This window comes from Cinclus cinclus, chromosome 23, assembly GCF_963662255.1.
Source record: "Cinclus cinclus chromosome 23, bCinCin1.1, whole genome shotgun sequence".
Lineage (NCBI taxonomy): Eukaryota > Metazoa > Chordata > Aves > Passeriformes > Cinclidae > Cinclus > Cinclus cinclus.
The window spans coordinates 2,073,985-2,087,235 of record NC_085068.1 but is presented as its reverse complement, the minus strand read 5'-3'; the positions used below and the strand labels follow the sequence as shown (position 1 = coordinate 2,087,235).

Here is a 13,251-nt window from a genome sequence, read left to right as displayed (position 1 = left end):
TATATACAATTGCTATTATTAAAAAATTTCTGCTAAATTTACTCTTGTTCTTTAGTGAACTGGAATAGAATAGAATAATAGAAAATAGAATAACATTTATAACATAATGATGCTGGGAGTTAATGGAGAGAAAACAAGCGAAACTGAAAAAAGAAAAAGGGGGGGTTTAGGGATACTGCCCCCGACACCAGCCGCGTCCCACAGGGCGCGCCACGCCCAACATGGCGCCTTTCCTGAGGGTGCCGCCACACTTAAAATGGCGGGCTCAACTTCCGGTATCGCACAACATGGCGGCGGCGGGGACGCTTCCGGGGCGGACGGAAGGAACTGCGCAGCCCGAAGATGGCGGCGGCCGCGGTCGGAGTCTCCTTGAGGCGCGGAGTCCCCGCGCGGTTCCTGCGGGCCGGGCCGCGGGCGGTGAGGGGCCGCGGGGGTTACGGGAGCTGAGAATGGAGGGAGGGGAGGCCGGCCGGTGGACTGCAGGCGTCCGGGATGGCGGTGGGAGAGAAAGAGAGTGAGATGGGGGGGAGAGGGAGCTGGAAGAGGCTGTGAGGGAATTGGGGACGGACGGGAGGGGAGGGCTGGGAAGGGGCTGGAGAGAGGGTGGAGAAGGATCTGGGGGCTGGAGGAGAAGAGGAAAAAGATGTGAAGAGTGGGAGGGAGAAAGGGAGGGGATGGAGCTGTGGGGAGGCATGTGGAGAGGGCCTGTGAGGGAATTGGGGTGGGCAGGGGGAAAGTTCTGGAGGGGGACTGGGGTGCGGTGAAATCTGGGAAGAGTGGATGGGAAAATGGGGTAGGCTGTGTGGAAATAGGGTCAGTGGCAGAGGGGTCTGTGGGATTTGGGAAGGAATAGGTCAGTGACAGAGGGGCTGGAGGGGTCTGTGGGATTTGGGAGCAGGAAGGAGGAGGCAGGAGAGATCCAGGATGACATGAAATACGGGAAGAACGGCCAGGAAAAGGGCACGCTGAGACGGGGTTGGAGCAGCTGGAAGGGTCTGGGGAGGGTTTAGGGGAGATAAAGGATGACAGAAAATTTGGGGGGGTGGTTCAGGATGAGCTTGGGAAGAGCAGTGGGAACAGGAGTGTGGGGTGATCCCGGGAGAGGGGAGCAGGGCTGGGAAGGGGATCCCTGGAAAAGGTTGGGAAGAACAGAGGGAACACTCCAGGAAAAGGTTGGGTAGAGCAAAGGGAACAAATTTCGGGAATACCAGTCTTGCTGCAGGCAGGGGGAGCCCCAGGATATATTTATATAAAATATTTAATTTTATAAAAAATACATTTATTTTATCCATAATATTTATACAAATATGCACATATATAAATATTTATGTAAATATATATATATTTGTAATTTTATGTTTATATATACATATAAATATGTATGTAATGTGTGTATATACGTATATATTTGCAGACATATACAGATGTATGTAATTAATGTATCTAAAATGTACATAAAGATATACAGACCTAAAATATAATTAAATTATTGGAATTACACATATAGTATAATACACAAATAAATGCTATATATAAACATGTATATAAATATATGTAATTCATAAACGCTTATATAAAATATATAAATCATCCCTTATAAAATGCAGTGTATACTTTTATATACATATATATGTGTATGTATATGTAAATAAAATATGGTATGTTCTAAGTAATATGCACTGTATAAATATATCAATATATAGAGGATACATAAGCACATAGACTATAAGTACAATAAAGTATAAAATAATAAAGTAAACATAATTATATCATAATGACAGAATATACAAATACATATAATTTATAAATACATACATATAATTTATAAACAAAATACACAATAAGCAATGTATACACATATATTCTTGTTTCTGCATATACATTTACAAATATAAATATTTATAATATTCACTGTGCTATATAAGAGACAATGCAATATATAATCTATAAATACATACAATTTAATAATATTATTAATCCATGGATCATGCAGTGTACACTTTTATATCCACACACAATTCCAAACATATGTATCATGTTTGTATATAGGTGTGTGTAAATATATGTGTAGGTATTATGCTTTAATAGCTTTATATATGTGTGTGTATTTTTTTTTTATGTATACACACATATCCATCTCTGTATCTCCTCCTCGATCCAAGGATCTGAGGCTGTTTTTCCCTGGATCCAGGGCGGGATCTGAGGCTGTTTTTCCCTGGATCCAGGGCGGGATCTGAGGCTGTTTTTCCCTGGATCCAGGGCGGGATCTGAGGCTGTTTTTCCCTGGATCCAGGGCGGGATCTGAGGCTGTTTTTCCCTGGATCCAGGGCGGGATCTGAGGCTGTTTTTCCCTGGATCCAGGGCGGGATCTGAGGCTGTTTTTCCCTGGATCCAGGTGCTGCGGGCGGTGCAGACGGCAGCAGCGGCTCCGCGGCTGAAGAAATTCGCCATCTACAGATGGGACCCCGACAAGCCCGGGGACAAACCCCGCATGCAGACCTACGAGGTGGATCTGAACAAGTGGGTATCCCTTGGGAATGGGGCTGGGGAGCAATCCCAGCTCCGGGGAATGACTGGGAAAGGGCTGATCACCTCTAGCACAGGGCAGCTCGTTGTGGGCACAGCCTATGTGGGTGTTATCCTGGGGAAAAAGCAGATTTTCCCCAGGAAAAGCTGATTTTCCACAGGCACTATAGGTGTTATCCCAGGAAAAAGCAGATTTTCCACAGGCACTGTGGGTGTTAATTCCAGGAAAAGCATATTTTCCCCAGGAAAAAGCTGATTTTCCACAGGCACCATAGGTGTTATCCCAGGAAAAAGCAGATTTTTCCACAGGAAAAATCAGATTTTCCACAGGCATTGTGGATGTTATCCCAGGATAAAGCAGATTTCCCCTGTGGGGCTCTTTTCCCCTGCCTGACCTCTATGCTAAGGGTGCCCCCAGTGCCACTGTCCCAGCAGGGAAAGGTGACAGTCCTGTGACATCTGGGGACCTCTCTGTGTCCCTGGGATGGAGTAAAGAGGTGCTGGTGATTTCAATAAACTTGATTTATTTGGGAAGTTTTGGGGCTGCTGAAGAAGAGGGAGAGCAGCTTTTCCCATGGCCAGGTGGTGGCCTGGCAGGTGTCAGGAACAGTGACAGGGAATGGGGTTTGAACTAGAACAGGAGAGGTTTGGGTGGGATACTGGGAAGAAATTCTTCCCTTTGAGAGGTTGAAATGGGATTTTGGAAAGGAATTCTTCCCTATGAGGCTGGCACAGAATTCCCAGAAAAGCTGGAAGTGTCCCAGGCCAGGCTGGACATGGCCTGGAGCCTCCTGGGATAGCAAAAGGTGTCCCTGCCTGCCCCTCCATCCCAACCCATTCTGGGATTATTCCAGAAGGGAATTCCATATGCAGCTCATGACTCCCAGGGAGAGCAGGTGGGAGCTTGATCTGCTCTTCCCATCCACACCTATCTTTTATATTCCAAAACAGCTTCTGCTTCCCTGGGATCCTGGGAAGGGGCTCAGAAACCTTCCCATGGATGCTGTGTTTGGATTTCCCTGAGCTCCTCCAGAGGAATCCACCCCAAACCCTTCACTGAGCTCCTCCAGAGGAATCCACCCCAAACCCTTCCGTGAGCTCTTAGTCCCACCCACCCCTACTCAAATCCCTCTGGAGCAACAGCTCTGGTTTTGGGGTGCCTTTGCCCCAGTGAATAATCCCTGGGTGGTGCCCTGGGTGTAAAATGACAGAAATTTTCCCTAAGTGTTTGTCCTGTGTCCCTTCTGACTCACAGGGACAGGCAAGGCTGTCACAGCCTGGCCCCAGAGAGGGGAAAAGGGACCAGCACAGGTCACTAGGTTTATGCTGGCTGAAGCCTCAGTGAGGCTCAGACAAGAGTCTGATCCCCAAACTGCCCTGGGCTGCCCTGCTGATCCAGAGATCCTGTTTGATCCCCTGGATCGACACAGAATTAATGGCAGTTGATGAAAACCCTCTGGGGTGCTGCTGAGTGTGGGTGCAGGGGTAAAACCCTGAGTTTGGGGACTCTGCAGGGTCAGTGATTTGGGATTTCTGCTGCAGGTGTGGGCCCATGGTGCTCGATGCCCTGATCAAGATCAAGAACGAGATAGACTCCACACTGACCTTCCGCAGGTCCTGCAGGGAGGGTAAGGACAGGATATCCTGCCTGGAATTTCTGCCTGTGCTGATTGTGGGACCCCCAGAGAGCTCAGAACCCCTCCCCTCCCATCTGTGGGGATAAAACACTCGAGGGAACCAAGGTGTAAAACCCAGACCCCTTCCCCTCCCATCTATGGGGATAAAACACCAAAATTAACCAGGGAATAAAGCTGGAGTTGGGGTGTGATGACACAGTTCTGAGCTGCCAGCTCCAGTAAATCCTTCCACAGCTCCCAGTTGTTCCAGTTTCTCTCCCAGTCTGGTTCATCTGCTGCCTCCCAGTGCGTGGGGCAACCCAGGGAGAGGTTGCAGTGGCAAGGCTGAGAGGGCAGGGGTGGAATGGAAGCAAGCAGCAGGAGCTGTGCCAGTGCTGCTGTGGAAATCACACTGGGTGGAGCTGGGAGAGTGTGTGGGACTTCGAGGAGCAGCTCCAGGAATCTTCTCCTTGGCCCTTTGGCTGAGGGAAGGGATGGAGTGAGGAAAATGGCAGTGGTGGTTTGGGGTTGTGGCTGCTCCCAAATCTGCTCTGGGGCTGCTCTCAGACTTTCTTTGCCTGGGAAAAACTCCTGATCCACGGGTTGTGCTGGGTGCTGAGCTGTGGGATTGCATTCCTGGCTGGAATGACCCTGGATTAATAGGTGAGTCTGCAGGCAGAGGCACTCTCAGGGCAGGTGGTGCCCGGGGATGTTTTGTCTGGGATGGGAATGGAAAGCAGCACTCCTGAGGCAACTTTTCCTCTGGAACCTGCACAGCAGGGGCAGGAATTCCACATGGAGTGGGATTCCCAGACAGCCAAAACTCTTCCCAAGCTGGAATTCACTGCCCTGAATATTTTTGCTGGACAAGACAGATTTTCAGGCTGGGCTGGTTCCATCCTGCCCCTTCTGTGGCACCCTGGATCCCACATTCCTGCTCCCCTTTCCAGCTGGCTGGAAAATACTAGGGAGCCTTTCTGCAGTGGGAGGAAGAACCTCGTGGCAGTGTCAGATGCTGAGACATTGTCAGAGGTGTCATTTCATCCATTTGTTGGGCTATTTTTGTGCCCCTGCTGTCTCTCCTCTCACTTGTGGGTGAGTTTGCACCCTGGGAAGGAGCTCCTGCCTTCCTGGGGGAAGTGGGGTTCCATTCCTGAATTTCAAGGATGATTTGGATTATTTATTCCCTTTTTGTGAAGAGAGGCTGTTGGAGCTGTTTATTCCAGAGATGAGGAGGCTGAAGGGGGTGTTTTGGTTTAAGGCAAATTCGGGAGAAAACTTTTAAAGGGCTTCTAGAAAACACATTTAAGCAGGCTCTTTTCTAATTGGTTTGGGAAAAGATGTCTTTGGAGAGAAGTTGAAAGAAAATTATTTAATAGGTAAAGCACTCTCTAGCACAAAAAAGATGAACAATACTAAACAATAAAACTTATTGTTGCTCTAAAGAGATGATAAATTCAGAAAGTCTTCTTTGTGGGTTGCAGCTCAGCTTACTTAGTCTGCCATTAGTGTTTTTGGAGTTGGGAAATGTGGCCTAGGCCAGGCCTTGGTGAGCTATAGGTGTGAGCTTCCAGTGCTCTTTTGGGTTTTTAGTCTAGAGGAGGTTTAAACAATTTTAAGAAAAAGGAAAAGAAAAAGAGAATAGTGTAGGGAACATTTCTGCTTCAGCAAGTTAAAAACTAACTGGAAGCAAAGGAGAGCTCTGCAGCTGTTCAGTGCAGACAGCACAGTCTGTGTGAAGGATGCAGGGGAGTGAGTGCATCTCTGATTGTTGGAATTGCTGTTCTCTGTCAAAGAGTTGAGCAGTTGTTGCTGTGAAGTTATTTATTGTAAAGGCCCATCAGTCTCTAAAGCAGAGTCCCAAGTGTTCAACTCCATGCTAAAAGCTTTCAGCACAGAGTCCCAAATAGAAGTAAAGTCCAGGTTAGAAGTAGAAGCAGCTCCTGGTGCAAGGCCCTGAGAAGGACAGAGTTACAGAGTCCTGAGCAGAGGCTGCAGTATTTTCCTCCTCCTTTTTTCCTCCTCCTTTTTTCCTCCTCCTTTTTTCCTCCTCCTTTTTTCCTCCTCCTTTTTTCCTCCTCCTTTTTTCCTCCTCCTTTTTTCCTCCTCCTTTTTTCCTCCTCCTTTTTTCCTCCTCCTTTTTTCCTCCTCCTTTTTTCCTCCTCCTTTTTTCCTCCTCCTTTTTTCCTCCTCCTTTTTTCCTCCTCCTTTTTTCCTCCTCCTTTTTTCCTCCTCCTTTTTTCCTCCTCCTTTTTTCCTCCTCCTTTTTTCCTCCTCCTTTTTTCCTCCTCCTTTTTTCCTCCTCCTTTTTTCCTCCTCCTTTTTTCCTCCTCCTTTTTTCCTCCTCCTTTTTTCCTCCTCCTTTTTTCCTCCTCCTTTTTTCCTCCTCCTTTTTTCCTCCTCCTTTTTTCCTCCTCCTTTTTTCCTCCTCCTTTTTTCCTCCTCCTTTTTTCCTCCTCCTTTTTTCCTCCTTTTCCATGTAGTGATGATGATGGTGGAGGAAGAGAAAGAGTGACAGAGCTCTCACTCCAATACTCAGATTCTTATTTACAAATTACCCAATGAGCTAAAAACACAAATCTGAAACATTTTTTCTAAACTTATTAGAATACTAGATTTTATTACAAGAGTTTACAAATAAGCTTATGTGTAAACATATGTACACATATGGCCTTATCTGTTCTACCTGAAAAATGTAAGCACTGTTCTTACTATATTTTTATTATGGTCAAAACTACGTTTTTGAGCTTTGAGGCTTGTTTTTGAGACTTATTTTTGTTATTAAGTTCTCACTAAAACTTATTTTTCACACTAAATGTAAGTCTTTTACTTCTTAAAGCACTTAGAACACATTTTTACTTAAACTTACTTACATATTTAAAACTTAATTTTACACCTCTATTTCATGTATGAGTGGCTTAGTATACTATAATTAATTTAAAAGTTTTCATTCAAACCCTGCATTTTGATCTCTCTCTGAGGAACTCTGATTTTTAGACTCCAACATCTGATAACAAAATCTTCACTTCTCTCTCTCTTCGCTCTTGGAACCTTAAAGTCCTAAAGTTTTAGGATTTAATATCCAGCACAAAGAGAGCATATGATCAGGGATACTAACATCATAAAGTCACCCCAGGACAGAGGGGATCCCCTCAATCCTCACACATACTTCTCGGGAATGTCAGGGCATAGTCCCAGACTCTTCCCAGTGGTGCCCAGAGTCAGGACAAGGAGCAGCAGCCACAAATGAAAGCACCAAAATTCCAGCCGAATGGTTGGAAAAGGTTATTTGCCCTGGAGTGGATTTTTTTTAGAGCAGAAGAAGGGTACAGTGAGGTTTGTGAGGGTTTTATGTGTTTTCTGTCACTTGGATCCATCCTGTGACCCCCCCCAAGGGTTTGAAAGGAAGAACAATCTCAGCTTGGACTCCAGGTTTTGGGGGGAAAAGTGCTGAGTACTCCTCTAACTACTGTTTCTGTGAGTAGCAACATATTTGTGGGTTTACTACAGCTTGGATCCGTCCTGTGACATCCCAGCATGGAAAGGAAGGACAAAACCAGGCTGAATTGTGGCTTTTAGGGGCAAAAAAGGTTGGGCAGTGCCCAGGGAGGTCCCACATCTCCCTGTCTGGAAACTCACAAACCCCCTGGACACATTCCAGTGTCACCTGCTCCAGGACTGGACTGGATGATTCCCAGAGTCCCTTCCAGTCCTGGGATTCTCTGGCTGAGGACACTGCAGCAGTTTCGCACATTTCAATGCTGTTTTTTGTTGTAATTTTTTAATTATTTTTTATTTTATGCCTCTCTTGGCTCCCACCTCATACCCCAAACTGAGAGCAGAGCTGAACATTCTCCCCTCCCCAGGTCACACCCAAGCCACCTCATTTCCTTGTTGAAATTTGACTCCAGTGGTAAATTCCAGTGTTTTTCTCATTTAGGGTTTTGTGGGAAAGACCCTGGTGGAGTGGGAGGGGGCTTTTTGGGAATCTGGTTGATTGGGAAGATGTTTTTTGAGACCCTGGCAGGTTGGGAAGAAGTTTTCCAGGATAGGTGAGGACATGGAAAGAACAAGGAGGGATTTTTTTGGGATGGGTGAGGCCTCTGGAGGGTCAGGAAGAAGCTTTTCCAGGACTAGTGACAAGGTTTTCTGGGACAGGTGAGGACCCTGGTGCAGTGAGGTTTTTTGGGATAAATGGGAATCCCAGAAGGTTGGGAAGGGCCTTCCCAGGAGGTTTCCTGGGACAGGTGAGGACCCTGGCAGGTTGGGAAGGGACCTTCCAAGACACTTTCAGGTTGGGCAGAGGTTTTTGGGATCCTAGTGGATTGGGAAGAGTCAAGTGGAGTTTTCCCAAGACAACCCACGGCCGTTTTTGGGGCCAGGAGGGAAAATCCCACACTTTGCTTTTCCCCCTCAGGGATCTGTGGCTCCTGCGCCATGAACATTGCTGGGGGCAACACCCTGGCCTGCATCAAAAAAATCGACAGTGACCTCAACAAAGTCACCAAAATCTACCCCCTGCCCCACATGTACGTGGTGAAGGACCTGGTTCCGGTGAGTGCAGCCCGTGGCAGGGCTGGCAGCATCCAGGGGACAGCCTGGGGTGGGGACCAGGAGTTGGTGGGTGGCATCAAGTTCAGGGCTTATGTGTCCCTTGGGTGGGTCCCAGTGACTAAATGTGTCCTGGCCTGGAATGTGGCAGGTTTGGGGAGGGAATGCCACCTCCTGGTCAGGTGTTGAGGTGTAAATCTGGGGTGAAACTGTGCCAGGAGGGGATTGAGGTGGGATACTGGGAAGAGGCTCTGCCCCCGAGGGTGGGGCTGAAGGGAGAGGTCAGGGCTCCAGGGCTTGGGCAGCAGGGGTGTAATTTGGGGTGGATCCAGCTGGGGATATTCCCTGATTCTCCTCAGTCCCAGAACCAGTTGCCTGTGTTCTCCTGCCCCAGGACCTGAGTAACTTCTACGCACAGTACAAGTCCATCGAGCCTTACCTGAAGAAGAAGGACGAGTCCAAGGAGGGCAAGCAGCAGTACCTGCAGTCCATCGAGGACCGCCAGAAGCTGGTCACTGCCATTTCCTGTGCTGAAACCCCTCCCAGAGCAGCCCAGGGTCAAACCTGAGGAATCAGCACCTTTCCATTCCCAGAGCCCCTGTGATCCCGGGGTGGGGGACAAGTCCCAGAATGGGGGACAGGGCCCCATGGCTGCTGGTTCAGGGCAGGGAACTGGGCTTGCCAGAGGGGCTCTGATCCCATTCCCCCCATCTGCCCATTGAAATTCCAGGCTGCAATATTCCAGTGAGGAGAGGCCCAGCTGTGATGGGGTGTCTGGCCCTGCTCCCAGCTTGCTGGGGTTTTGCAGCCTGCAAAGCTCCTGGGAAAAGCCAAAGTGCAAGATTTGGGGTGTCTGTCTTAAGCAGGGGGGATTTTGAGGTGATTTTTTTTGAGCTCTTTGAAAGCCTGATGGTGTGGCCAAGTTTTGGGGTGGATTTCCATGGCTGGCACAGGGATTAGCAGCAGATCAGGAGGGGTTTTCCCTCTGAGCTGCTGGGATGGATCCATCATTCCACAGTTCCCAGCTCAGGCTGTCCCTGCTCCACTGCAGGGGCACCAAATCACCATTTTGTTGAGGGAGAGGTGAATGTGAGCTGCAGGAAGGGAGGCTGAGCAAAGGGCATCAGGGAAACACTGGGAGTGACAGCCCATAATAGCCACAGGGCTCGACAGGCTGCAGGAATCTGCAGAGGCAGCAGTTTGTTCTCCTGCACCACTTCCCAGCACACCTGATCCCTGTGGGAGCTCTGAAGGGACTTCCCTGCCCTCTGAGCCCCTTTCTCAGCCAGGTGGGAACAAGGAAACTCAAAAGCCACACCTGGAAACACACCTGGAAAACTGGCTCTTGATCCCTTTGCTGGAATTCCTTTCCCTTTGGGATCAGCTGCATGCAGGAGAAACTTGGATTTGGCTAAAAAATTCCTTTAAATCCTCGATCATTTGGAGTGGTACAGTTAAAAATCAGATTTGGAGTGAGGAGAGGGAGCTCTGCCCTCTGTGCTGGCAGCTCTTTCTGAAGGCTTGCTAGAAGCTGCTGGGAATTCTGATACCAGGAATCTTCCTGAACTCAAACTTTCATCCCAAAATAACTTTCAGGGATGTGAATTAAGCCAGGCTGGGCTCTGTCTGTGTCTGGGAGAAGTTGATGGGCCACAAGGAGGCTTGGGGGACCCTGAACTCCTCAGTTTCCTGTCCAGGATGAGAAATCAGCTCCTCATTCCAGCAGGAATGAGCACAGCTGCCTGAGTCACTTCCATGTGGGACTGAACTCCTCCTGTGCCTGGACAAAAACCTGCCCATAAAACAGGGAAGTGATCCAGGACTGGCCCTGCTTCTGTGCCTGGGGTGCCCTCGAGGACCTGCTGCACCCTGAGCTGGCCCCAAGGCTGCTGGGCAGACTTTGCTCTCCCTTCCCTGATGGGCACACCTGGAACTGTTCACTGGGAACAAATCTGTGCCTGTCCTGGCAGGGATGGGCTGTGAAGGAGATGGGAGTGCAGGAGAGCCCAGGGCAGAGATACAGGAGATCCCAGGGCAGGAGTGCAGGAGATCCCAGGGCAGGGATACAGGAGAGCCCGGCAGCTTCCTCTCCAGGCCATGCCCTGCCCCTGCTGTGCCAGATTCTGATTCATTTTGTGGGTACTGAAACCATGGAATACCCTGAGCTGAAATGGGCCCAGGAAGGCCATGGGGGGCAGTTCCTGGCTCCAGTCAGGGAGGGTTGGGATTGTTCCCCTCAGGAATTGCTGCCCCACAGCAGCTCTGCCTCACACGGGGTGGGGGAACAGGGGGTATCACCTGCCCTGCAGTGACATCCTGCCGTGTCCCCTCTTCTCACAGGACGGGCTCTACGAGTGCATCCTGTGTGCCTGCTGCAGCACCAGCTGTCCCAGCTACTGGTGGAATGGGGACAAGTACCTGGGCCCTGCCGTGCTCATGCAGGTGAGGATGGACCCGGTGTCACCTGGCTGGTGCTGATGCCTTGGAGGGGCTGCCTAGAACAGAGGCCAGACAACATTAAGAGAACAAAATCGGGTATTTATTCAAGGCCTTCTACACCTTGGGCTGTCAGAAGCCTCTGGGACTCTCTCATGAGTTTTTCAGACAGTTATAAGTTTGGTCCATTTGCATATTGGGGGTTAATCCTCCAATTACAGTTTTAGGTAATGAAGTAATTTACCCCCAGTTTGTTCCCCACAGTTCATTTTGTTTGTACTTTTTGGGGCCTGAGGCTGTAGGGTGTCCTTGAGTTTCAGAGGAATTGTTTTGTCTGCCCAAAATAGGAGAGCAGCAGCTAACAGGCTGTGCAGTTTAGAGCAAGGCACTAATGCAGTACAGGATCTGAAAAACAGAAAGTCTAAATCCTAAGGATCAGTGTCACCGAGCCTGGGCAGGCTGGGTGTTTCTGGGCAGACAGGGTGTTGCTGGATGGGCAGGCTGGATGTTCCTGGACAGGCAGGGTGTTCCAGATGGGCAGGCTGGGTGTTGCTGGACAGGCAGGGTGTTCCTGGCCTGGCCGGGTGTTGCTGAGGTCCTCAGCCGGTGCCAGCCCTGCTGTCCCCCAGGCGTACCGCTGGATGATCGACTCACGCGATGACTTCACGGAGGAGCGGCTGGCACAGCTGCAGGACCCCTTCTCCTTGTACCGCTGCCACACCATCATGAACTGCACCCGCACCTGCCCCAAGGTACGGCCGGGCACGGCTGCCAGGGGGGCACAGTGGCACTGATACGGCTGGCATGGAGGGGGCTGCCGTGGGGACACAGGGGGCATGGCTGGCATGGGGACAGGGTGGCACTGATGCAGCCTGGCATGGGAGCACAGGGCATGGTGGCACTGATGTGGCTTGTTATGGGAGCACAGGGCATGGTGGCACTGACATGGCCTGGTCAGGTCACAGTAGCACTGCCACGGCCTGGTCAGGTCATGGTGTTCTGGGAAAAAAAGGATTGCTGGGCACCTCCTGTACCAAGTATTTCTATGAGTAGCAACTCGTTTGTGATTTTATTGTGACTTGGATCCATCCAGTGACCTCCCAGGGTTTGAAAGGAAGGAGAGTATCAGCTGAATTCCTGGTTTTAGAGGGGGGAAATGTGGAATAGCAGCAGATTTGGGAAATTTTCCATCACTTGGATCCATCCTGTGACCTCCCAGCTTTTAAAAAGGATAGAACCAGCTGAATTCCAGCTTTTTGGGAAAAAGGGTGGAATAGCAGCAGATTTGGGAGTTTATTTATGCAATCCATCCTGTGACCTCCCAGGGTTTGAAAGGAAGGAGAGTATCAGCTGAATTCCAGGTTTTAGGGGGGAGTAGTAATGGGTTGAGGAGTTCACTAGGGGTTGGATGAGGAGGGAGAGAGGGACGGGAGGTGCTGCAGCCCCCCCCAGAGGCACTGACCAGCCCCTCTTGCAGGGGCTGAATCCTGGCAAAGCCATTGCCGAGATCAAGAAGATGATGGCGACCTACAAGCAGAAGGCAGCGACTGCGTGAGGGCTGAGTGACCTGGAGTGATCCCAGAGTGACCCCAGAGTGACCCTCACACCTGGCAGCTCCAGCAGGGCGTTACCTATGCCAAGGCTTACCTGTGCACCTGCAATAAAGGCTGTAAAGAACAACTCCATTGATTACTAATCCTTTATTAATCCTTTATCCCCTTCGTGGAACTTTTTTACCATCCCAGATCTCTCGGAGCTGAGAGGAGCTGGAAATCCTGGGATTGACTGGTGACAGGGAATGCTGGAGGGACCTTGAGCCTGAACTCCCCAGACTGAGGATTTGGAGCTCCCGGGGTGCAGGATAGGGCAAAATCCCAGGGGCAGATCTGCCAGAAGCGAGGTACCCTGTCCTGGCCCGGGGCATCCTGATTTTTACTCCAAATCCTAAGAAAATGGGATTTTTTAGGTTGAATGCTCTTTTCCCTGGTATTTTAACATCCAGCTTTCTCCAGTTTGGGATGTTTGGAGCACAGCTCCTGGGGTGAGAGAAAGGAATCGCTTCAAGCTTTGCTGATGAATTCATGGTTTTTGGTCTGAATGATTCAAACCTCCCAGAAATGTG

At 49.6% G+C, this 13,251-nt stretch overlaps 1 protein-coding gene across 1 annotated transcript; it reads left to right on the top strand.

Annotated features, from left to right (window-relative positions):
- The first annotated feature begins 308 nt into the window (after positions 1 to 308).
- Positions 309 to 12,803, top strand: SDHB (succinate dehydrogenase complex iron sulfur subunit B). Its single transcript, XM_062507594.1, has 8 exons — positions 309 to 417; positions 2,396 to 2,520; positions 4,069 to 4,154; positions 8,560 to 8,696; positions 9,088 to 9,204; positions 11,034 to 11,135; positions 11,759 to 11,881; positions 12,607 to 12,803. Exons 1-8 carry the CDS (start codon positions 343 to 345, stop codon positions 12,682 to 12,684), a joined length of 843 nt encoding a protein of 280 aa, XP_062363578.1. The 5' UTR covers positions 309 to 342; the 3' UTR covers positions 12,685 to 12,803.
- Positions 12,804 to 13,251: the final 448 nt, after the last annotated feature.

Coding starts and splice junctions, on each gene's coding strand:
- SDHB (XM_062507594.1), top strand. CDS start 343: ATGGCGGCGGCCGCGGTCGGAGTCTCCTTGAGGCGCGGAGTCCCCGCG. Junction 8,697..9,087: donor TGGTGAAGGACCTGGTTCCG/GTGAGTGCAGCC, acceptor CTCCTGCCCCAG/GACCTGAGTAACTTCTACGC. Junction 11,136..11,758: donor GCCCTGCCGTGCTCATGCAG/GTGAGGATGGAC, acceptor GCTGTCCCCCAG/GCGTACCGCTGGATGATCGA.